General features: G+C 35.5%; 1 protein-coding gene across 10 annotated transcripts in view; it reads right to left on the bottom strand.

The window, feature by feature from the left end:
• The window catches only part of FUT8 (fucosyltransferase 8), a 332,211-nt gene that overhangs the window by 157,067 nt on the left and 148,418 nt on the right, over positions 1-26,726 (bottom strand). For all 10 annotated transcript variants that reach the window (XM_061429157.1, XM_061429161.1, XM_061429158.1 and 7 more), the window contains one exon: positions 18,299-18,726. In XM_061429157.1, the coding sequence (XP_061285141.1) occupies positions 18,299-18,501 (203 nt within the window). In that variant the 5' untranslated portion in view covers positions 18,502-18,726. The remainder of the gene's footprint in view (positions 1-18,298; positions 18,727-26,726) is intronic.

The following is a 26,726-nucleotide window of genomic DNA, read 5'->3' as shown; positions in this document are numbered from 1 at the left end:
CACCTGTTCACCTGAAACTACCACACAGTGTTAATCGGCTATACCCCAATACAAAATGCTTTTGGTGTTAAAAAAATAAATTAAAAAAAATTAAGATTGAAAATAAATAAATAAATAAATAAAAATGGGTAGAGAAACTCAACAGACATTTTTCAAAACACATAAAAATTGACAAGTACATGAAAAAGTGCTCAACATCACTAATTATCATCTCAAAAACATGAAATCAATATCTCAAATCAAATCAATAAGAGATATGTGAATTCCTGTGTTCACCACAGCATTGTTCACAATACCCAAGACATGGAACCAACCTAAGTGTCTGTCAACAGATGAATGAATAAAGAATATGTGATGTATATACATACAATCAAATATTGTTCAGCCATGATAAAATATGGAAATTCTACCATCTGTGACAATACGGATGAGCCTTGAAAGCATGGCTCCAGGATCAAATAGATCGGAGAGAAAAAGACAAATATTGTATGATCTCACTTATGTGTAGACTCTAAAAAAGTTGAACTCATGGTACAAAAAGTATATTGGTGGTTTCCAGGATCAGGGATAGGGGAGTGAGGGTGAGGTAATGGACAAAGGCGATCAAAGAGAACAAACTTCAAGTTATAAGATGAATAAGTTCTGGGGATCTAATGTACAATATGATGGCTGTGATTAATAATACTGTATTATATATATACCTGAGAGCTAACAGAGTAGATTTTGAAAATCTTACAGTACACACACAGACACAAAAGATAACTATGTTGTGAGGTGATGAATGTGTAACTAACCTAATTATGGTAAAAATTTCACAATATATACATATACCAAATCATCACGTTGGGGACTTCCCTCGTGGTCCAGTGGTTAAAAATTCACCTTCCAATGCGGAGGAGGTGGGTTCAATCCCTGGTCAGGAAACTAAGATCCCACATGCCGTGGGACAATTAAGCCTGCACAGAACTACTGAGCCCACACACCACAACTAGGGAAAAGCCTGTGTGCCCCAACAAAGATCCCATGTACAACAACTAAGACCCAAAGCAGCCTTTCCCATCCCCCCAAAACTCATCTCGCTGCACATCTTAGATTTACACAATGATATGTGTCCACTGTACGTCAGTAAAGCCGGGGAAAAGTTCATACTACCAGGGCAGTGATTGATATTAAGTTCTTTAGCCAGCTCTATTTCTAATTAAGCGCTTCCCAGGTGGTGCAGTGGTAATGAGTCTACCTGTCAACGCAGGAGACGCAGGTCTGATTCCTGGGTTGAGAAGATCCCGTGGAGAAGGAAATGGCAACCCACTCCAATATTCTTGCCTGGAAAATCCCATGGACAGAGTAGTCTGGCAGGCTATACAGTCCATGGGGCTGCAGAGTTGGACATGACTGAGCATACATCCATGTCATGTTATGCATTTACAATCAAAGGTAGTTTGTTACTAGCTAGGTAGATACTACAAATACTATTTTACTGGTAAAATTAATTCAATATGTATGAAAATGGGAACCTGGAAATGTAGAAGAATTTTGCGAACAATTTTGTGAACAATATGTACAAACATAGTTACTCTAGTATATCACAACCTTTGGAATTACGTGTTAGGCCTAGGTTTCAAAACCATATGTCGTTCAGGGGCTCATTCGGACATTCTCAAACACCTGAATAGAAAGTACACCAAAACATGTTATCAGAACGACTATCACAACTGCAAGAGAGCCCTTCACAAAAGACACTATAAAAACAACTAAAGAAGACTAAGAGCATGCCCTCTGACAAAGTTACAGAACAGATTGTGACTGTTTTTGCACCTGCTTACAAACATTTGTGTGTGGCAGGATTCGATCTGAGTCTTGCCAACACTGTAACATATTAAAGAGAGCAAAACTATGGGGGAGAGTTTTATCTTCCTCACTGACCTCTGCTTTTTGAAAGGTACCAATAGTGCTAAAGAAAAAAAAAAATCAAATAATAATGACTTGGCTGGTTTACAACAAACTTCTATGCATGCACGTGTGCGTGTGTGTGTGTGTGTGCGCACGCATGCACAGGTACAGTACATACCACTATCAGTATGTGGAGAAATGTACTATTCATAATACTAGGAAGTACACTGATGATTGAGATACAGTGAAATGACTTTTGTATTCTTCTCAAGGATCAGAATAAGGACTGATGCTAGGTTTGGCTCAAAAACTCATAAATCTCAGTTTGTACACATCTCCTTAAACGGAAAAACACATAGTTTGTGTACAGTCTTCCAAAAAAGGTGACACTGGGCCCAAATATAAGGATTATTATAGCATAACAAGAAATGAAGCCAGATATGGCAAGATATTACCTAATGTGGACAACGACACCAGCAGTTTATGACCTTCGGGAACTCTAAAGGGCCAAGGGAGCTACATTTAGATGCATCACATTTATTTCCTCTCCATACGGTCATACCACTTCCAAAAAATTTATGTATCGTTGACCAAATAAATTTAGAACTTAAACTTACAGCATGTGGTTTCTTCCCACAGATTCTATGACCCTCATTAAACACTGCAATACTGTGATCATAGCAAACTGTGTCAAATGTGCCATCTGTATTTCTTTACACAGATTATAAACTATTACTACAGTTAAGTTCAATAAACATGAAACACCATCACTACAGCTTACACAAGTGCATTTATATAACTAAAAGATCTAACAATTCTCTAATACTGGTATATGGACATCTTTGATCACATTTAACAATTATCAAAAGTAACAGTAATAATAAATAGGATAGTTTTCATTATCTGTAGACTAGTAAAACATATTGTCCTGAAGATAATATTTAACAGAAGAGGAACATGAGAAGGTATTAAAAAATGACCAATAGGGAGTGTACTGAAAATTAGATACAAACTCCTAAATCCTCAGAAGATTCTGCTTTTACTTCTGACACTGACTCTCAGAAAAATGACTAAGTCATTTTAGCTTCTGTACATATCATTTAGTAACAGATAATATTTTTGAAGTGTTATTGAATATAAATGAGAATTAACATTAAACTATACTTTTGAGTGTCCTTTTTTTCTTTAATGAAGATACAGTATTCTATATTTATTAAGTGCACCCTGGCTTCTCTCCAAACATTATACTCTTTTATGCATTTCTGAAGTACAATTATCTCTGCCAAGCAATCGCATTTGCATACATTTTAAAAGAACAAAAAGACTGCATTAAGATCAAATTTATGCTATTTGAACCAGCAACAAGATAAGCATAGTGTGCCAATTTACACTATACCACCTTTTAGCTACTGTAATTCATAAGTTAACTAATACATTGAAGACTTCTTTACATTCATTCTCTTTCAGACAGCTTTGTCTAGAATTTTGATCAAGCTAAACAACCACTTTGTTTCATGATTTTACCTAAATGAATTATAAAATGGCAGTATGACATCTCAATAATGACATCATTCAAAATGCTTCTATTCTTATTTTTTTATGCACTTGGTAAACTATTCTCAGAGAAATGTTAGTATGTCTCACTATGATTATGTATTTCTCTTTTCTCTTATATTTCTTCTGATTTTTGCTTTATGTATCCTTGTTTCTTTGGTGTTAGGTGTCTGTTGGTTTACAGCATCTATTTTCTTTGTGAATTGCACCTTTTATCATTACAAATATTCATCTTTGCTTCATTTAAAAATAAATTAATTAATTAAAAAAAAACAAAACTTCCCAGTGAAATAAAAGTATGCCTAAAAGAAATGAGAGAAATGGCTCAGGAAAGTTTTTTTCCTTGTACACTGTTTATAGGAGATTATGCATCATCTATAAATGAAGTAACACTGAAACTGATGAATCACTATGGCCATATTTCCTATTATTATTTACCTTTAATTATCAGTAATATGTGTTTGAAACCATTATCAGTTCATTAATGCTAACATAAAAGAATAAAGAATAAAAGATTAAAAAAACATTTAGTCAAGGCCCCTAAATTCAAATATTCAAACATCATAAAGTGTTTAATGCATACTCACTTTGTCTATATGACAAAACTAAATCACAAAGTTTAAATAACTTCATCTTGGTTATTTAAGATTTTAATACTTTTATTCATGTGATATCTTTCTCAAAGAACAGCCCAATCTTCCCTAAATGCCTGAGTAGTTATCAGATTAGATCAGATCAGATCAGTCGCTCAGTTGTGTCCGACTCTTTGCGACCCCATGAATCGCAGCATGCCAGGCCTCCCTGTCCATCACCAACTCCCGGAGTTCACTCAGACTCATGTCCATCAAGTCAGTGATGCCATCCAGCCATCTCATCCTCTGTCGTCCCCTTCTCCTCTTGCCCTCAATCCCTCCCAGCATCAGAGTCTTTTCCAATGAGTCAACTCTTCGCATGAGGTGGCCAAAGTACTGGAGTTTCAGCTTTAGCATCATTCCTTCCAAAGAAATCCCAGGGCTGATCTCCTTTAGAATGGACTGGTTGGAGTAGTTATAATGAATAATTAAAATTTCTATATTTTAAATAAAGCTCACGGTCAGTTCTGTTCAGTTCAATTGCTCAGTCGTGTCCGACTCTTTGCGACCCCATGGACTGTGTAGCATGCCAGGCTTCCTTGTCCATCACCAACTCCCAGAGCTTGCTCAAACTCATCTCCATCAAGTCAGTGATGCCATCCAACCATCTCATCCTCTGTCGTCCCCTTCTCCCCCGCCTTTCTTCGCATCACATGGCCAAAGTACTGGAGTTTCAGCTTCAGCATCAGTCCTTCCAATGAATAGTTAGGATTTTAATATCTTTATTCATGTGACACCTTTCTCAAAGAATGGTGCAAAAAAAAAAAAAGAATGGTGCAGTCTTCCCTAAAGGCCCTTCTGAGTAGTTATAATGAATAATTAAAATTTATGTATTTTAAATAAAGCTTATGGTGGGCAAATATAATTCCAACATATAAAACCAACTCATCTTAAAAAAATTCATATAATTCAGTTATGAAAGCCAAATCCTAAGGAACAAAACCTATTCTATACTCCTTCATGATCTAGTATATTATGTAATTATTTTGTCTCTGTAAAGACTTATAAATTTATTGAATATGATCATCTATCCCAATCAACCTTCTCTACTTTTGTATTCTAGGCCAAAAAAAGTCAACTGATTTTCTCAGGGTAAACAGTCACTCTGAGGAACATGTACATTTTATGAAATCTAATGTGTTATGCTAAATATTTAATATGATTTTTTTTCCTTTCTAGTAAAGAGAAACAAGTATTCTGAGTTCTAGGAAAGTGTTTAAATTATGTTTTTGTTTTAAATTATCAACTATCATTAGCTAAAGAGCTATTTATTGACAAACTACTAATAGAAAGGAATTCTTCCAGGTATGCTTTAAAATCTCCTTTAAAACTATTCCCACACTAACTTCTCTCCAAACCTATGATGACTGTGGGTTACCTGAAATAAACACACAAATTTTACCTTGTGCAACACATTTTCTGGCAATCACTTCTATATAGATGATTCCCAAAGGTATCTTTCTCATCCTGACTTTTTCCCTGACTTCTAGATTAACTTTCCAACCTTCCACTGGATAGGTTTAGAAAGCACATCAAGATCAATCTATCTAGATTTCACCTTGATCTCTTTCTCCTAAGAGATACACTGTATTGGTCAATGAAGCAGAGATCACTGATATTAGTAAAAAACAAAACAAAACAAAAACTTCCAACCTGCCCAAACTCCTACTTTCCTTTACCACACAACAGGGGGTACAATGGGAGAAAAAATTAAAAATAAATCAAAGGAAAACCTGAACAACCAGACCTTAAAATGGGCAAGAAACAGAACAGATCTAGGGATCTAAATATAGGAACTATTGGGAATCTCTTTATAGCAGCTGTATTAAGATAAATGAATTCCAACAATTTTCAATATAGGTAGTTTTCATTTCAAGTAGAATAAAATAGTTAATGGCAAACCCTGCTCTACTCATGGACTGTTGGCTCAACAGATGACTCCATGCATGGAATTCTCCAGGCAAGAACACTGGAGTGTGTAGCCATTCCCTTTTCCAGGAGATCTTCCCAACCCAAGGATCAAACCCAGGTCTGCACTGCAGGCAGATTCTTTACTGTCTGAGCAACCAGGGAAACCCTGTTGTAATAGTAACAATAAAAATAATTTGAAAACAAGTAACTTGAAAATATAACCCATTTAAAGCCATTAGATAGGTATTTTCAAATGCAGGATTAAATTAACTAACAATCCAGAGAACAGCATTGTATAACTAGCCCATGTTTTTATCTAGGGAGCACTTACTGTCTAGCTATGACATGAGGTACAGGTTTGGATTCTACAAAAGATTTTGAAAATTTGGGAACTATAGGAACAACAAATTTATAGCCAGTTTTGTCCATGGTACAGTAGCTTAATTTGAAGAGATGCTTGTTGTTGTTCAGTAACTAAGTCTTGTCTGACTCTTTGTGACCCCACAAACTGCAGCACACCAGGCTTCCCTGTCATCTCTACCTCCCAAGGTTACTCAAACTCATGTTCATTGAGTCAGAGATGCCATCCAACCATCTCACCATCTGTTGTCCTCTTCTTCTCTTGCCCTCAATCTTTCCCAGCATCAGAGTCTTTTCAAATGAGTCAGCTCTTTGAATCAGGTAGCTAAAGTACTGGAGTTTCAGCTTCAGCATGTCGTTCCAATGAATGTTCCGGGTTGATTTCATTTAGGACTGACTGGTTTGATCTCCTTGCAGTCCAAGGGACTCTCAAGAGTCTTCTCCAACACAACAGTTCAAAAGCATCAATTCTTTAGTGCTCAGTCTCCTTTACAGTCCAACTCTCGCATATATATGACTACTGGAAAAATCATAGCTTTAGATTATATGGACCTTTGTCAGCAAAGTAATGTCTCTGCTTTTTAATACACTGTCTAGGTTGTCATAGGTATTCTTCCAAGGAGCAAGAGTCTTTTAATTCATGGCTGCAGTCACTGTCCAAATTGATTTTGAAGTCCAAGAAAATGAAATCTGACACTGTTTCCACATTTTCCCCATTTGCCATGAAGTGATAGAACTGGATGCCATGACCTTAGTTTTGTGAATGCTGAGTTTTAGGTCAGCTTTTTCACTCTCCTCTTTCACCTTTATCAAGAGGCTCTGTAGTTCCTCTTCACTTTCTGCCATTAAAGTGGTATCGTCTGCATGTCTGAGATTGTTGATATTTATCCTGGCAATCTTGATTCCAGCTTGTGATTCATCCAGCCCAGCATTTCACATGATGTACTCTTTATGTATGTTAAATAAGCAGGGTGACAATATACAGTCTTGACGTACTCCTTTCCCAATTTTGAACCAGTCCATTGTTTCACGTCCAGTTCTAAGTACTGCTTCTTGTCCTGCATACAGGATTCTCAGGAGCCAGGTAAGGTGGTCTGGTAATGCCACCTCATTAAGAATATTTCACAGTTCGTTGTGATCCACACAATCAAAGGCTTTAGCATAGTCAATGAAGCAGAAGTAGATTTTCTTTTGGAATTCCCTTGCTTTTTTTTATGATCCAGTGGATGTTGGCAATTTGATCTCTGGTTCTTCTTCCTTTTCTAAACTCAGCTTATACATCTGGAAATTCTCAGTTCACGTACCACTGAAGCCTAACTTGAAGGATTTTGATGATAATCTTGCTGGCATGTGAAATGAGTGCAACTGTATGGTAATTTGAACATTCTTTGGCATTGTCTTTCTTTGGGATTGGAATGAAAACTGACCTTTTCCAGTCCTGTGGCCACTGATGAGTTTTCCAAATTTGCTGGCATATTGAGTGTAGCACTTTCACAGTATCATCTTTTAGGATTTGAAATAGCTCAACTGGAATTCCATCATCTCCACTAGTTTTGTTCGTAGTAATGCTTCCTAAGGCCCACTTGACTGCATATCACAGGATGTCTGGCTTAGATGAGTGATCATACCATCGTTGTTATCTGGGTTATTTGAGATCTTTTTTGTATAGTTCTGTGTATTCTTGCCACCTCTTCTTAATCTCGTCTGCTTTTTTTAGGTAGGTCCTTGCTGTTTCTGTCCTTTTTTGTGCCCATCTTTCCATGAAATGTTCCCTTGGTATCTCCAATTTTCTTGAAGAGATCTCTAGTCTTCCCCATTCTATTGCTTTCCTCTATTTCTTTGTATTATTCACTTAAGAAGGCTTTCTTATCTCTCCTTGCTATTCTCTGTGACTCTGCATTCAGTTGGGAATATCTTTCCCTTTCTCCTTTGCCTTTCACATCTCTTCTTTCTCAGCTATTTGTAAGACCTACTAAGACAACCACTTTGTCTTCTTGCATTTCTTCTCCTTGGAGATCGTTTTGGTCACTACTTTCTGTACAAAGTTATGAACCTCCGTCCATAGTTTTTCAGGCACTCTATCAGATCTAGTCCCTTGAATCCCTTCATTACTTCTACTGTATAATCACTAGGGGTTTGATTTAGGTTATAGCTGACTAGATTAGTGGTTTTCCCTACTTTCTTCAATTTGAGCCTGAATTTTGCAATAAGGAGCTGATGATCTGAGCCACAGTCAGTTCCAGGTCTTGTTTTTGCTGACTGTAAAGAGCTTCTTCAGCTTTGACTGCAAAGAATATAATCAATCTGATTTCGGTACTGACCTTCTGGTGATGTCCATGTGTAAAATCACCTCTTGTGTTGTTGGAAGAGAGTGTTTGCTATCACCAATGGTCATGGGATGCTAGAGAGAAATTTTAAGACGGACTAAAATTTTTCAGTCCTGGACATTACAAGACAAAGTCCTATTTGAGACCTACCTTAAAGTCATAGTTATTTTTTTTTTCACTGTTTGCTATATTTATATGATACACGGTTTAAGATGCCAATGAGCAAGACTGAACACATCTAAAAGGCCGACTAAATTTCCCACAATATTTAAGTCCTGAAAGAAATCCATCAAGTCCTCAATTAAAAAGCATGGAAGATTTACACCTAAGTAACAAGCAAGAAAAAGAAGTGGGCTAAGTATTACTAATTTAGCCATGACCCAGCTCAATCCCTAATTGCACTAGATGACATAACAGTCCCAGAAATAATATATCCATATCAGAGGGAAGTTTCCATAATTTCCAAACTACTTTTAGACAACATATTTTCAAAATATTTTGTCACACTATCTAACAAAAATAAAGATCCCCTGAAGTGGGAAATGGCAACCCACCCTAGTATTCTTAAAAAAGGGAAAAAAAAAAAAAATTCCTGGACATGTAAGGAGGAAAAAAATCTGACCAATAACCAATAGGAAAAGATGAACAAAAAATGATCCAGATATCATCCAGGCATTAGTAGACAATATAATAGCTATATTAGAATAATGACTTAAAGAAATTATTTTAAAAACATGGACAATATTGATGAAAAATAGAAAATTTACAAAAAATTTTGAAATCATACACAGAAAGGTTGAAAGCAAAGAGAAAAAAGATAAACTAAAACATCAGTCAAAATAAAGTCATTGAAGCAGTTAAAAGAAAAAAAGAATGAACTAGATATTTTGGAATCAAAATATATAAAAAATTACTAATTGGGTGTGCTTAACATCAGAATTAGTGCAGAAGACAGATTAAATAAATTGGAAGACAGTTCAAAACAGAACACATAAAATGAAGTACAAAAACAAATTAGATTGTGAAAAACACATAAAAGGCATGTGAGACATCATAAAAGGAAATGTACTAATACGTGTAAGTGGAGTTTCAAGAGAAAAGAGAAAGAATAGTCTAGAAGCAGTATTTAAAGAGGTAATAGCTGAGGATTTTCTAAAACCTTTGATATCAAATCTCAGAATTGAGCTCAGTGAATTTCAAACTAGATAAAAACAAAGTTATATCTGGGTGTCACGGTCAACTTGTATAACACCAAGACAAAAATTAAAATGCAAAAGTAGCTAAAGAAAAAGATGAACTTCAAGTAAAATTGCTGACTTTTCAACAAAAACTATGTAAGTGAGAAAACAATAGAATGACATGTTTAAAGTGCTAAAAAAATTAAATTCTAATGTGCCAAATTAAATTGTATACAAGCAAACATTATCTCAACAGTGCATATGTTTTAAAAGTTTTTGGAAAAAGAAAATCAAAAAACATTTATTGCCATCAAATTTGCACTACCAAAAATACTAAAGGATATTCTCCAGACTGAGGGGAAATGATCAGCATGGAAGAAATAAACTGCAGGAAGGAATAAACAACATTAGAAAGAATAAATATGTAGTTAATTATAGAGGAATATGATTAATTTATATCAAAATTATAATAACATAATGTGCACTTTATAACAGACACTGGGTTAAAATACAGTCCTAAATACCTAGCAAGTTTAAAAGAAAAATCACAAAAGAAATTTGAAACTATTTTTGACTGAATATCAATTAAAATAAGTCACTGACAGAATTGGCAAGATGCAACTGTGCTCTCTACAGCTGTGATTAGTGCGAAATTTATAGCTCTCCAGGCATATGTTAGGAAAAAAGCAAGGCTTAAAATGAATAATATAAAATTCTTTCTGAAAAAGCTTTAAACAGAAAGAAAAAAAAAAAAACCCTCCAAAGATACTACAAGAAGGAAATTAACAAACTAAGAATAGAAATCAATAAAATTACAAACATACAATGGGGGGGGGGAAAAACAGGAGAAATTCTTCAAAAAAATAAATAAAATCAATAAACTGCAAGATAAAAGGGGAAAATATAAACAAATCAAGAATGAAAAAGGAAACAGTACTACAGATATTATAGGTGAAAAGTAAAAAGGAATTATGAACAGCTTTATGCTAATATATTTGAAAATCTTGATAAAATGGACATATTTCTTAAAAAATACATTTTACCAAAACTGACATTAAAAAAAATAGAAAATATGCATGGTCCAATTTCTATTAAAAAAAAACAAATGTAAAATCTGAAGTCTTCCCACATGTCTCCTGTCTCTACAAAAACCAACCTATGTTCCTCCCCCCGCTCACCCAAAATAAAGACTTCAGGCCCAGACAGCTTCACTGGTGAAATTCTAACAAAGATATAAAATAGAATGGATTCCAATTTTATATGAACACTTTCTGAGAATAAAATTTTTCTATATAACCTTAATACTAAAACCCTAAAGACACTGTAAGAAGGAAATATTATAGGTAAGCATGTCTTGTTAACATAGCAAACAATCCACTAGCAAATTCAATACAGCTATATATGACAAAGTTAATACAAATTCCAGGGAGAAAGCATCTGATTGTTAGACTGAGAAGGCTAGGAATATTGACTAAAAATCTCACTAAGATATTCTAACATAGGAAAGGAATATTTTCCATATGGAAAAGTAAGACATTCTTGATAGCATAAGGAATAATGGATGGAGGATTGCCAAAATAAAAGTAAAAAAAAAAAAAGGTGGGGGGAAGGTTATAGCTTGATTCCCTACACACTCCAATCTATTCACTTTCTATAAGAATAGAATCAGTATACTCTTTTAATGGAAAGACTCTTGCTCCTTGGCAGAAAAGCTATGACAAACCTAGACAGCAGATTCTAAAGCAGAGACATCACTTTTCTGACAAAGGTCCATATAGTCAAATCTATGGTTTTTCCAGTAGTCATGTATGGATGTGAAAGTTGGACCATAAAGAAGGATGAGCACTAAACAATTCATGCTTTGGAACTGTGGTGCTGGAGAAGACTCTTGAGAGTTCCCTGGACAGCAAGGAGATCAAACCAGTCAATCCTAAAGGAAATCAACCCTTTATTCATTGGAAGAGACTGATGCTAAGGCTGAAGCTCCAATACTTTGGCTACCTGATGCATACAGCTGACTCATTGAAAAAGACTCTGATGCTGGGAAAGATTGAAGGCGGGAGGAGAAGGGGACGACGGAGGATGAGTGGTTGGATGGCATCACCGACTCAATGAACATGAGTTTGAGCAAACTCCGGGAGATGGCTGACGGACAGGGAAGCCTGGCATGCTACAGTCTATGGGGTCACAAAGAGTCGTACACAACTGAGCGACTCAACACAAGTACACTCTTTACAAATGAGACAAGCACTTGGGGAGAAGGTTGCCTACAGCAAATCCTCTAAACAACCAACAGGAACAAAGGCATCTGCAATTTCTAATACCAGTTTCACAAACTGAAGTAAGATATGACCTATGAAAAACCACATCAGTTTCCTTCCTACCCATGGCAGTTTTTCATTCTTTTGTTGTATCAGACAAATTTTTCCACTGGAAGATTCATGATTTGGCTCTAATCCAACTGAGGAGACTAGTATGTAGCTCAGAAATACAGATACTCTAAGTTAATTATACCTTCATGGTCTGTAAAATTTAGCTTATAGCTAATATCTAAATTCCAGAAGAAATATTTTCTTTCCTAGACCAAAAAAAAGGCTACAGATTCACACAGAATTTTTTAAAATTATGCTCCCCAAAATAAATGGAAGTAGAATAAGGAATTAAGAGGAAAGCTTTCAATTAAGCACTCCTTAAATTTTACAAGTTCTGTCCAGTTCTGATATCTGTCAATGAGGTTCACTGCTCAGAGGGTTTCAGAACAAGTTTCAGTAATTTTCCAGGTGTTTTCTGCTAATTTCTACTCTGAGAGGCAGAATGGCAGGTTCAAATCCTAAGAATAAGAAGCAAAGATTCTGTGAACTGATAGCAACTTCACATTAGTAAAAGTTGAGACAAAACAAATATGAAATTTGAAAAGGCATTCCTGTAGGGTGGCATGCTAAAAAGCAATGACTTATAAGCTTTTAAAGAAAGATATTACGTGTATATTCAAGATGCTGGCAATCAACAAGTAAGAAAAGGATGATTGGGGAAAGCCAGATAAAAGCATGAAGGAAACATGGGAAAATAAGCAGATGTACCTTGGTACCAAAGCCATGCAATTTAATCATTAATTAAGGTCAGCAACACCTCATGTCTAGATTAATACTGTATTTCCCAGTTAATTTCACTCTAGTCAAGTACAAGGCAAAATCTACCTGAAAATCTAAATCTTCCTCAACCATTTTCACAGTGTCACTCCTCTGCTGAAAAACCAATTATGATTTCTTGTTATCTATCAACCAAGCCTACACTAAACTCTGGCTGTTTAAGACCACTATAATGTGACCTAATCTATTCAACATTACATCTAGAGATGAGAACTGTGGGTCAAAATGGCTACAAATTCTTTGCAGTTCCTACTTCTATTCCCTACATGTGGAAAGTCCCTTTGACTTGCAAAGATTAACAGAATGTGGCAGAAGTGATACTGTGTAACTTTTCATGCTTAGCCTCAAGAGGATTTGTAATTTCTACTTTTGCCTGCTTAGAACACTGCAAGGTAAGAAACCAGGGCTATCCTTCTAGAGAAGCCAGATAGGGGGAACCAGCTGACGGTCCCTTAATCACGAAACATTTGTGAGGTCATCAGACTGCCCAATCACAATGAAGCCACCAGATGGCTACAACCGCATCAATGATCCCAGATATCATTAGAAAAACAGTCCAGCTGAGGCCAACTGAAATAGAATAATCAGAAGCAAATAAATGTTTACTGGTTTATGCTACTATATTTTTATTTTATATATACGCATATATACATAAAATACATTTTGTTATATATGAAACCCCAGTTTTTAAAAAGAATTCAATAAGAAAACAAATAACTCAATTTATAAATATGCAAGAAATCTGAGTAGATACTTCACCAAAGCACATACATGAATAGGAAATAAGCACATAAAAAAATGCTCACCATCATTAATCATTACAGAAATGCAAACTGAAACTATATGAGATGACACTACAGATCTATTAAAACAGCTAAAGTAAAAACACCTGACAACAGCATGTGCCAGCAAGGGTGAAAGCTGTAACCCTCAAGCACTGCTGGTGGAAATAAAAAATAGTTCAAGTACTCTGGAAAACATTTGGGTAGCCTCTTATATACAGTTAAAATGCACTTACACATGACCCAGCAATTCTACTCCTAGGTATTTACCCAAGACAAATAAAAAATCACACACAGAAACTCAGGAAAAATGCTTTTAACAGCTTCATTCATAATAGCCCCCAAAATGGAAATATTAACATCTTTCAACTGGTGAATGCATTCAAAGACAACAACAACATTGACACACACATACTAAGGAATACTACTCAAAAATGAACTACCAATACACAAAGCAGCACTGATGAATCTCAAATATATCACGCTAAATGAAAAAAAAAAAAAAAAGACATAAAGGCTACCTATTGCATGATTCTAGTTATATGACATTTTGAAACAGAAAAGTAACACAGAATAGAAAATACATCACTAGATGCCAGGGACAGAAGGTAGAATATAATTTTAACTACAAAAGGGAACAACAGAATTCTGGAGCGAGACAGAATTCTTCTATAATTTGATTGTGGTGCTGGTTACATGACTGTAAGGATCTGTCAAAATTCATAGACATTTTAGCTAAAAGGAGTGAATTTTACCATATAGAAATTATTCATCAACAATTCAGAATTAAATATATATACAGATACACACAGAAATACACACAGGATGATGTTTTTGAACTATGGTATTGGAGAAGACTCTTGAGAGTCCTTTAGACTGCAAGGGGATCAAATCAAGTCAATCCTAAAGGAAATAAACCCTGAATATTCATTGGAAGGACTGATGCTGAACATGAAGTTTCAATACTTTGGCTACGTGATGTGAAGTGCCAACTCATTGAAAAAGACCCTGATGCTGGGAAAGACTGAAGGCAACAGGAGAAGCGGGCAGCAGAAAATGAGATGGTTGGACAGCATTACTGATTCAATGGACATGAATTTGAGCAAACTCTGGGAGACAGTGGAAGACAGAAGAGCCTGGCATGCTTGCAAAGAGTCAGATATGACTTAGGGACTGAAAAACAACAACATACAGCAACCTCCCCACATTGATCTAAAACATTTGTATCCCTCAGAGTAATGATCTTCAAATTATTTTCCCAAATTTGTAGTCCTATCAACAAGATTAGCAAACACAAGCTAGAGGGTTGGGCAACTGCTTTTAAAAAATGACTGTCCTGAATGTTTAAAAATTATAGTTTCAGACTTCTGACTTACTTTTCAATTTCAAGCCATATACCGTATCTAAAAGAAATAACCTAACTTTACAAGACATCTGAATTAGGTGGTTCCAGTGGTAAAGAATCCACCTGCCAATGTAGGAGACACAGGAGATGCAGATTTGATACCTGGGTCAGGAAGATCCCCTGGAGGAGGAAATGGAAACCTACTCCAGTATTCTTGCAGGGATAATCCTATGGACAAAGGAGCCTGGTGGGCTATACAGTCCATAGGGTTGCAAAGAGTCTGACACGACTGAGCATGCACACATGCATGCTTCTGGGTTACTTTCTAATTCCAATCCACATACTGTATCTCAAAAAAATAATCTAGCTTTATAGACATTTGGATTAATTCTACATAGTCTACCTTCTGAACACATTTTCTTATTAAAAAAAGACACAGAAAACTGAGTATGAAATATTACAATAAAGGGAGAAAAAGAAACCAATGCCACTAGCACCTCTACTGTTCTTCCTCTGATATCAGGGACTTTAAAATAAAATCTCTTGGTGCACGGGGATGACCCAGAGGGATGGTATGGGGAGGGAGGTGGGAGGGGGGTTCAGGACTGGGAACACGTGTACACCCAGGTGGATGCATGTTGATGTATGGCAAAACCAATACAATATTGTAAAGTAAAATAAATAAACAAAAATTTTAAAAATAAATAAAATCTCTTCGGAGAAAACACAAATGGTCCTATCAATAAAGTTGATGGAAAGGCCTGAGGAAGTTTTCTTCCCTAATTAATTACATATTTTCTTAAAATTATTTGTGTGTGTGTGTGTATAGACAGGCTCCTCTGCTCCATCTGTGCTTTCAGATTGTATATATGCTATAACATGACATATTAAATGTCTACACTCTTAGAAGCTGTCTCTACATTTGAGAAGCTGAGCACTTAATTCTTCAGAAACATGAAAGACTACAAAGAAAGTGACTTAAGAAACTCAAAGATAATTTTGCAGAAGGAATAACTCATATTAAAGCAAGTTTTCCTTCCTGCAATAGAAACAAATATTAGATTGGCCAAAAAGTTCATTCAGGATGTTTCCATGACATCTGAAAGAAAATCCTGACCGAACTTTTTGGCCAACCTAATGCCTGGCTGTTAGAAATAAGCCAACTGAAATATAAGTACTTAAGTTGAAATTAGGGGGGAAATTAGCAATTTTTTATAAGTCTAAATTAAGAGGCAACTCTTTTTTCAAGGAGCAAAATTCCTATAATGTAGAATAAGATCTTACTATAAGGATTCTCCAAAATTAACTACTCTTGCTGATTTGCTACATGAGATGTTTAGTTGAGATTTCTGAATCATTTACTTCTCACTGGTTTCTACTCAAGAGTGAAAGTGAAAGTCACTCAGTTAGTCCATGGAATTCTCTAGGCCAGAATACTGGAATGGGTAGCTGTTCCATTCTCCAGGGTATCTTCCCAACCCAGGGATCGAACCCAGGTTTTCCGCATTGCAGGCGGATTCTTTACCAGCTAAGCCACAAGGGAAGCCCCTCTATTCAGAGAGGCAAAACAATTCACCAGTTCCCTGGCTGTCCACTCAAACTGCCAGGATTCAAAATAAGTGCCATCATTTGTGAAAACTGTGATCTTGGGAAAAATTAAATCACTTAATATTCTGTTGATTCCTTATCTGTAAAATGGTTATAAAATCAGAACCAGCATCCCATCAAAAAGTTGTGTAATTCAATGAGATAATCCATATAAAGTCTTTAGCACAGTACTTGGCACAAAATAAACTCTCAACAAATGTCAGCTATTATTACTATCTTCTAATTGTCAATCTTTGGTTCCCATAACAAATGAGTAAGACTCTACTGAAAAGACCATCCTTTCCATGAACCTCCCTGGCTCTTCTCAACAAGGAAATAAAATGATACACAAATTTCAAAAAGTTATCTGTTCGCTTTCTAATTCCTGATTACTTTGTACTTTGCTGACTGGTACTACTCCTACAAATGATAGGGATGATGTTTCATTCATTGTTGTAAAACTCGTTTAACACATATCCCAGCTTTCCAAAGAACATAAAGAGATCAAAAATAATATCAGGGTGAAGAAAAGTTATGGAACTAAACAAAAGGAAAGAACTGAGTTCTAAATAAAGAGTGAAGGGCAGTGAAGGCAGGGAAGCACCAAGGGTGGATGATGCTGCCACCAACATTTCTTCATAGAATGTAGAAATGTAGAAGGCTGTAGAAATGTAGAAGGCTCCTCAGCCTCCGCAGCACCACTCTCTCCAGTTCTCCTTCTCCAATTACTCTGAAGGCTCTATGCACAACGGAATGCTTCCACTTTCAACCCCTCAGTTTATTTGTTTCTCAAAAAAGAAATGACTTTGTATTCTTTTTCTCTACACTACTTCCCTTAGAGTCAATTATCACCTGTAGATGAGTCTCACTTTTTCATCTTCTCAAATCTTCAACTGCTGTCTTGAGAGACAGCAAGCACTAAATATATAATCACTTTCAAATTTAAGTATGAGGAATGAGAAGATACTAAAGAACTTCTAAATTCAATAACTTTGAAAACAAATATAGAGATTATCTATTTAACACTACATTCACTTGCCCCCCAAAATACAGAACTTTGTTTTTCCCAAAAGTTGATGACTTCTAACAGATATTTGTCACATTTTTTAATAGACTAGAAGTAGCAATTAGAATAAATCTCTAGATTCCAGATACAGTTGTTTTAAGAATGAATTTTTTTCATTTCATAAGTTACAGTTAGACTTAGTCTCTCAATTATTATAATGTGTTTATTATAGTCCATGATGAACATTTTAATATGGACTAATTCAAATCATACAAAGCTTAATTTATTAAAATTATCAAAATTCTGAAGATAATTTGAAACATAATGTAAGTACATAAATTGAATAGCACAGTTTTTCTATACTAAAATTCGTATATAAAACAAGATCTGCTAGAGTAATTCTCTATGTTAACTACATAGAGAAGTAGTACAAAAAGTACCTTACTAAGATATTTACATTTTTGCAAAAATAGCAGTTTATAGAAATCATTAAGAATTTTTTAATATCTGACTGAAGCCCTGCACCTAAAAACAAAGTACAATATTTCACCATTCTTCCCAGTTTCTTAGAACCTACCGGAGAGATTCAGCCATTCGCCTCAAGTCTTCATTTTGCTGTTTTAAGCGTTCAAGCTTTGCCAAAATCTTGGACAGTTCTCGACTAGAGTGATCAGGGTGGTCATTATCTCGTACCAAGTGACCACCTATATAAAATAGCAAGGTCCCCCAGGCAAAAAGAATGAGCATGATCCAACGCCAGGAACCAGTCCATGGCCGCATTTTCAGAGTTTCAACTCACTCTCCTGGGGTCCTGGAGCTCAAAGAATTAAAAACATCATCACTCTGTTTCTAACCAGTGCAAAGGTTCCAGCCTTCGTTGTTTCAACACATGATGCTTCAGACAAATTAGTCTCTCCTGTAGTCCTATGGTGACTCTTTTCAAGAGATCCTCCTGGTGGTATGAGTAGGAAGTTTTATTTTCCTGTGCTTCATGGACTCTACATGCTGTGGAAAGAGAAAGAAATTATTTAAAGTATTTAGGATGTGTAAAATAGCATAAGCTGAGATTCATGGAGTTAAAAGAAACATATTGGTTTTAAGTAGCCAATAGACTTAGCAGCAGCAGCAACAGGCTAGCAAATAATGTAACAAGAAAAAAGGAAAAGCTTTTACATCTCCATATTAAATCAAGGCTCTACAACATAAATTAATTAGCTCTAAGATTGAAAGTCCTCCAAATGCCATTATTACTTTTCCTTCTAACATCACTGTGCAATATAGCACATATACTGAGATTTAAAGACTGTATCTTTGAAAATCCACTCAAAACCAAACAAAATGTACTCGACTACATATTCTGGGCTAATATTTCCATTATCTCAAACTGAAACATGTTCTCTGTATGAGTGAATTCATATCTACAAAATTTCAACTCCACCCCCTTCTCACTGCTCAGCTGTCATCACACCATTTCACTCTGCAGGTGACATGCAATTAGCCAAGTAAAGGTTATCACAGCCATTATATAGCTGGCTATATAATTATAGCCAAACATCATAAGCAAAGATTCCACATCATAAGCAAAGATTCATATGGATTATGATAGATTATTCCTTCCTCAAATTTATTTTAAAATATCAACAATTGCAATAGAAGTCTAATACCAGTTAAATTTTAGTTACTGTGCATCTTACTACAAAATGGATATGGTTTCTCAGGCTAGGTTATTGGTTTCATTTGTCACTTCTACATCATTAAGCTTTGAATTTTTTGAAAACAAAACAATTTTCTCCCAAAGGAAAAAATCTGTAGGCAAAGATATAACTTTAATACCATTTGATAATTTCAGAGCTATGTAAGAAAAGTCTTATTTCCAGGTACAGAGGTCCGTGTAAAAGAGAAGAGAGAAAAGAAATAGTTTCTATATACAAAACAATGTGATGGGTGCTTAACCATTAATTAAATAGTTACGAAAGACTAGACAGAAAGGTTGAAGAAACGGTTTCAACAATTAAAGAATATGACTACTATTTTTGTCCTTTTGAATCCCAAATCTCAATAAAAAAAAATCCACCCTAATGGCCTAAGGGATGTATTTAATTCAGTAAGTTGACAAAAGAAGTATTAACATTTGTGTTAATAATACTGTCTGACAATACATGCACCACTGTAAAATGTTGTCTTACCATATGTTGAACCTATAATACATTCTACTCAATACTAAGCTAAACCAATAAGACATTCAGTTCAGTTCAGTCGCTCAGTCGTGTCCGACTCTTTGCAACCCCATGAATCGCAGCACGCCAGGCCTCCCTGTCCATCACCAACTCCCAGAGTTCACTCAAACTCACGTCCATCAAGTCGGTGACACCATCCAGCCATCTCATCCTCTGTCGTCCCCTTCTCCTCCTGTCCCCAATCCTCCCAGCATCAGAGTCTTTTCCAATGAGTCAACTCTTCGCATGAGGTGGCCAAAGTACTGGAGTTTCAGCTTTAGCATCATTCCTTCCAATGAACACCCAGGACTGATCTCCTTTAGAATGGACTGGTTGGATCTCTTTGCAGGCCAAGGGACTCTCAAGAGTCTTCTCCAACACCACAGTTCAAAAGCATCAATTCTTCGGCGCCCAGCTTTCTTCAGAGTCTAACTCTCACATCCATACACGACACCTGGAAAAACCATAGCCTTGACTAGATGGACCTTTGTTGGCAAAGTAATGTCTCTGCTTTTGAATATGCTATCTAGGTTGGTCATAACTTTCCTTCCAAGGAGTAAGCGTCTTTTAATTTCATGGCTTCAGTCACCATCTGCAGTGATTTTGGAGCCCCTCAAAATAAAGTCTGACACTGTTTCCACTGTTTCCCCATCCATTTCCCATGAAGTGATGGGACCAGATGCCATGATCTTTGTTTTCTGAATGTTGAGCTTTAAGCCAACTTTTTCACTCTCCTCTTTCACTTTCATCAAGAGGCTTTTTAGTTCCTCTTCACTTTCTGCCAGAAGGGTGGTGTCATCTGCATATCTGGGGAGGTTATTGATATTTCTCCCAGCAATCTTGATTCCAGCTTGTGCTTCTTCCAGTCCAGTGTTTCTCATGATGTACTCTGCATATAAGATAAATAAGCAGGGTGACAATATACAGCCTTGATGTACTCCTTTTCCTATTTGGAACCAGTCTGTTGTTCCATGTCCATTTCTAACTGTTGCTTCCTGACCTGCATATAGGTTTCTCAAGAGGCAGGTCAGGTGGTCTGGTATTCCCATCTCTTTCAGAATTGTCCACAGTTTATTGTGATCCACACAGTCAAAGGCTTTGGCATAGTCAATAAAGCAGAAATAGATGTTTTTCTGGAACTCTCTTGTTTTTCCATGATCCAGCGGATGTTGGCAATTTGATCTCTGGTTCCTCTGCCTTTTCTAAAACCAGCTGGAACATCAGGAAGTTCACGGTTCACATACTGCTGAAGCCTGGCTTGGAGAATTTTGAGCATTATTTTACTAGCGTGTGAGATGAGTGCAATTGTGTGGTAGTTTGAGCATTCTTTGGCATTGCCTTTCTTTGGGATTGGAATGAAAAATGACCTTTTCCAATAAGACATTAAAAGTGTTAAATCCTCCCCTTCATAGAAAAAGCTAACCTATAAAGACAAATGTGGTAAACAAAAGTATAGAGTTTTCTAAACAAGAACCACCTCAATAACAAATAATAAAAGATATGTTGTAACATTTTACTTAAAATTATAACAATTATCATAAATATTCAAAGCCAGCAAAAGTATAAAATAATTTGAACAGTAACAAGTTTACAGAAACATACATTTTGTCATACCAAGTGCTTTGGGATTTTATAAACCATCAAAAATATTTAAGATATTAAATTACTACATGGAAGAGGAGAAATTGTGCTCAGTTGCTCAGTCGTGTCTGACTCTTTGTGACCCCATGGACTGTAGCCTGCCAGGCTCCTCTGTCCATGGAATTTTCCAGGCAGGAATACTGGAGTGGTTTGCCATTTCCTCCTCCAGGGAATATTTCTGACCCAAGGATCGAATCTGCGTCTGCAGCAACTCCTGCATCGGCAGGCAGATTCTATACTGCTGAGCCACCTCGGAAACCCATTAAATTACTGCACTTTAGAGTAATATTGATATTGCATATGAAAAGCAAGAAATTATTGTAGGAGCAAAACATGGTCATTTCTTAATTAAAAGCATGATTTTAATTCTGTCTTTAGAGAAAATATTTCCCAAAGTTTGTTGTCTTAATCAATATTTTAAAATGTGATCAACAAAAATAAGCTGAAAACCAAGTAGCTTTCTATGTGATTTCCCTTAGTATGGTTTAAAAGAGCACATAAATAATTTTTTTCTTATCTATAATGAATGTATGCTTACTTACCTATCATGTTTATTGTTTATTTTTGAACTGTAGCAACCAAAATGTTAATGATTTTTATCCATGTTCACTGACATATCCAAAGTACTTAGAACAGTATTTAAAACTTAATTACAAATATTTTTTTAATAAATAAATGAATGAGTGAGTGAAGATGTCATAATGGCATGTGCCTCTATGATACAAAATCTGAGCACATCAACCTCAACTGCATTTTATGCCCCAGAAAGCAAATACGAATGGAGAATGCAGAGGACAGTGCCATTATAAGGAAAATAAAATCATTCAACAACTTTAGGGTTTATTATTATTAACATATATTTTACAAGACACCCCTTAAGTATTAAAATAAACTGGTCTAAAAAGCAATAAGATCAGCAATCTTATGGTTACCTTTCAGCCATTAAAAATAATTGTCTATGTCTTAATTTTCCTCATCTAGAAGATTCACTTTGCAAAGACAATGGGGTAGCTGAAGGAAGTATGTACAACCTTTGATATGAAAGACAGTTAATTTGTGAATGAATTTATTAGTGAAAGTATTTCAAATTTATTAGCAAAAATATTTCAACATTAACAACATGAGCTAATTTCTGACTAAAATTTATAAATAGCATTTGCTGAGATTTCTTCGAGTGGGTTTTTTTTTTTGTCAAGTATTTATGAATTCATTTCTGTTTGAGACTGACATACTACCCTTCATCTGCAAAATAGTAAATGGATCAAAATATGTCAGGCTTCCTTCTGAAACTTTATTCCTTTATAAAATAAAACATTATTTTATAGACAATTATAATATTTTATGCAATTTATATACCATGGATTATTAAGGCAATTTCTAAAATGGCTATTAACGATCCTTGTGTCCTATATTCAATTTACAACAAATAAGATATTTAACAAAGTATAATTATTAGTTTATAATATCTCAAAAGTCTAAAAGCATTTCTATCAATGTTTACTAAACAGACTTCTTAAAAGACGCTTGCTCCTTGGAAGAAAAGTTATGACCAACCTAGACAGCATATTAAAAAGCAGAGACATTACTATGCCAATAAAGGCCCATCTAGTCAAGGCTATGGTTTTTCCAGTAGTCAAGTATCGATGTGAGAGAGGACTACAAAGAAAGCAGAGCACTGAAGAATTGATGCTTTTGAACTGTGGTGTTGAAAAAGACTCTTGAGAGTCCCTTGGACAGTAAGGAGATCCAACGAGTCCATCCTAAAGGAAATCAGTCCTGAATTTTCATTGAAAGAACTGATGCTAAAGCTGAAACTCCGATACTTTGGGCACCTGATGTGAGGAACTGACTCATTGGAAAAAGACCCTGATGCTGGGAAAGATTGAAGGCGAGAGGAGATGGGGATGACAGAGGATGAGATGGTTGGATGGCAACACCAACTCAATGGACATGAGTTTGAGTAAGCTCTGGGAGTTGGTGATGGACAGGGAAGCCTGGCATGCTGCAGTCCATGGGGTCTCAGAGTTGGACACGACTGAGCAACTGAACTGAACTGAAACAAACTTCTACTTCTCACCATGAAAGAATAACTGATACTAGATTTGTCCTCACATATAAACAACTAGAAAACTAAAAGAAAAAGAAAAAAATTTAGGAAAACAGTTTTCAGACATTGGGCAAAGGTCAGACAAGACTGTAATGCCTGAGAGAAGGTCAACAACCAAATGTAAAGTCCTATGTTCACTGCAGGTTTCTAACTAAATGTTATTGAACACTAGGACAAAAATGGATAACTCAAGCAAAGCACAGCTATCTTTCTGAGGTGAAAGGACAAGAGACAAAACAAGTTTAGTGAGTATAGCCAATTAACAATGTTTTAACAGTTTCAGGTGCACCACAGAGTGACTCAGCCATACATAAATAGAAAGTTAAAAAAAAAACACAGTATGATACCAGCATAAAAACAGACACCAATGGGATAGAATAGAGAGTCCAGAAATGAACCCAGAAATACATGGTCAACTCATTTTTTTAAAACTTAACTTTGGTTAAAAAATATATTGCATTAAAACATTATCTTATTTTAAAATAAATAATTAAAATAAAAAAAGTTAAGGGAATGTAAGGTGGCTGGAATCTGTGAGCCAGTGTACCAAAATGAAAACAGCTACCCAGAGAAAAGGCTCCAGAAACGTGCAGCAGTCTCCTGCTAGATACTAAATTCTGCACGCATAGTAAGACCTCATGAGACTTGCAAAGAATACCAGGGAAAGAAAAATTAAATGTAGCTGAAAGCTGTACATCTTTCAGAGATTTTACATAGGGGAGACATATGAGTTCCAATCAAACAGAATGAAAATATCACAGAAAACCTCGGGTATTCAATAGAAAGCCAAGAAATAAAACATCTTATAAGTTAGGGTTAAGCAAGTCTTAGAGCAAAGATCAGAAAACGTTTTCTGTAAAGGGCAAAACAGTAAATATTTCAGACTATGTGGGACACATACGAGTCTCTACCACATATTCTTAGCTTTTATTCTCGTTTCTTTACAACTGTTTAAAAACGTAAAGTCCGTTCTTAGCTCAAGGGCTATAGCCCAGATCTGTTCATGAGACAAGTCTAATGACTCCAGCCACAGAATAAAGGCTATGCTAACAAGATGCACAATAAAACTTAAAAACAAGCTGTAAAAGCAAGCTCAAAGTGATCCAAAAGGAAATAAATACCTATCAAAATAAACTCAATGTTCTTTAAAGAAATACAATAAAATACAGACACTAAGTGATATGAAGTTCACACTGTCCAGCAACTAACCAAAAATTACAAAGAACACAGAGAGAGAGCACCTTTGATACAGGTATTCAAAAGGCTGTTAAAGGCGATGGCAGTGACTAGAAAAAAGAGCAAACACACCAGCACTTCAAGCACCAAAATAAGGCAGCAGTAATTCACTATCTTAGGAATTTTAAGTTTCTGCAATAACAAGAAAGACAAAAAATTTCTACCCTCGAGGATAATATTCTAGTGGATTCGAATTGCAAGGGCAGTATGGTCGCTAAAACAAGCCCCCAAAAAGCCTCTTCTTGTAGCAATTATTATTCTGATTAATTCAGTAAAAAAGAACAGTCTTTTGGACTCTGTGGGAGAGGGAGAGGGTGGGATGATTTGGGAGAATGCCACTGAAATATGTATAATATCATATATGAAATGAGTCGCCAGTCCAGGTTCGATGCAGGATACTGGATGCTTGGGGCTGGTGCACTGGGACAACCCAGAGGGATGGTATCGGGAGGGAGGAGGGAGGAGGGTTCAGGATGGGGAACACATGTATACCTGTAGCAGATTCATTTTGATATATGGCAAAACCAATACAATATTGTAAAGTTAAATAAAATCAAATTAAAAAATAAAAAAAAACTGAATATAAACAATATCACCTAATTAATTTCTTAAAAATAGTGTAACCATTCCATTAGAAGGGACAACAACAAAATGTAGTACTATCACAACACTATCAAATTCACTTTTCTTATACTCAGCATATCTGGAGAAGGAAATAGCAACCCACTCCAGTATTCTTGTCTGGAGAATCCCATCGACAGAGGAGCCTGGCAGGCTATAGTCCACAGGGTTGCAAAGAGTTGGACACCGCCGAAGCAACTTAGCATACACGCATATTCAAAATACAAGAAAATGACCACAATAGCTACTTCTTTTAGCATCTGACTATGTGAAAGTTTCCAAGAGTTACATTCAAGTGGCTTTACTAAGGTTAAGGGCAAAAGATGAATCTGTGACAACGTGCTACAGAACCAAATCTCTAGGAGCCTGGTGTGTTCTGCCATGAACCATGTTCGTTACAGGATTTTCTTCTAAACTTAAAAATAATGCATTGAACTTAAATTCAGTATTTATTTAATATAAAATATGTATACCCTAATTCAGTATTTAATATAAAATATGTATACCCTATGCAAAAGGCAATATGGCATAATATGTCAAATATTTGCATAAACGTGTCCTTTGATGAGAAACTCCGCTAGCAGAAATTTATACTAAGATGAATTTTAACATGTGAACAACGCACAGCAGAAGGGTATTCATTAAAACACTGTTTGCAACAATTTTAAACTAGAAATAACACAATTGCTCATCAATAGAAACATGGTTGAAAAAATTATGAATTACTTTTCCAGAAATGTATATTTTTTCTATGAGGCAACAAATAGGAAAATGTGGCCCACAACCAAGAAGAAAATCAGTCAATTTAAAACAGACCCAGAAGACAAAGTGATGGTAACAGCAGATAAGGACCCTAAAACGATTACTAAAAATATATGCTAGGATTTAAATTTTAGAAAATGAATACATTGATGAAAGAAATACGAACTAACAAAAAGGCAACATCTATAATTTTTTTAAAAATCTAGAAATGTAAAAAATTCTCTGGTAATGATTAAGAGCATATTAGACACTGCAGAAGAAAAGTTAAGTGAATTTGAAGACAGACAGAAAATATCTTCATCACAAGAAAAATATTGTAACTATATATGGTGACAGATGTTAACCAGATTTCATACAGTAATCATTTCACAATATACATGTATCAAATCATTATGCTGTATACCTAAAACTAATACAATGTT

This window comes from Bos javanicus, chromosome 10 (assembly GCF_032452875.1).
Source record: "Bos javanicus breed banteng chromosome 10, ARS-OSU_banteng_1.0, whole genome shotgun sequence".
Lineage (NCBI taxonomy): Eukaryota > Metazoa > Chordata > Mammalia > Artiodactyla > Bovidae > Bos > Bos javanicus.
The sequence above is the reverse complement of the archived record's forward strand: the minus strand, read 5'-3'. Positions and strand labels throughout refer to the sequence as shown.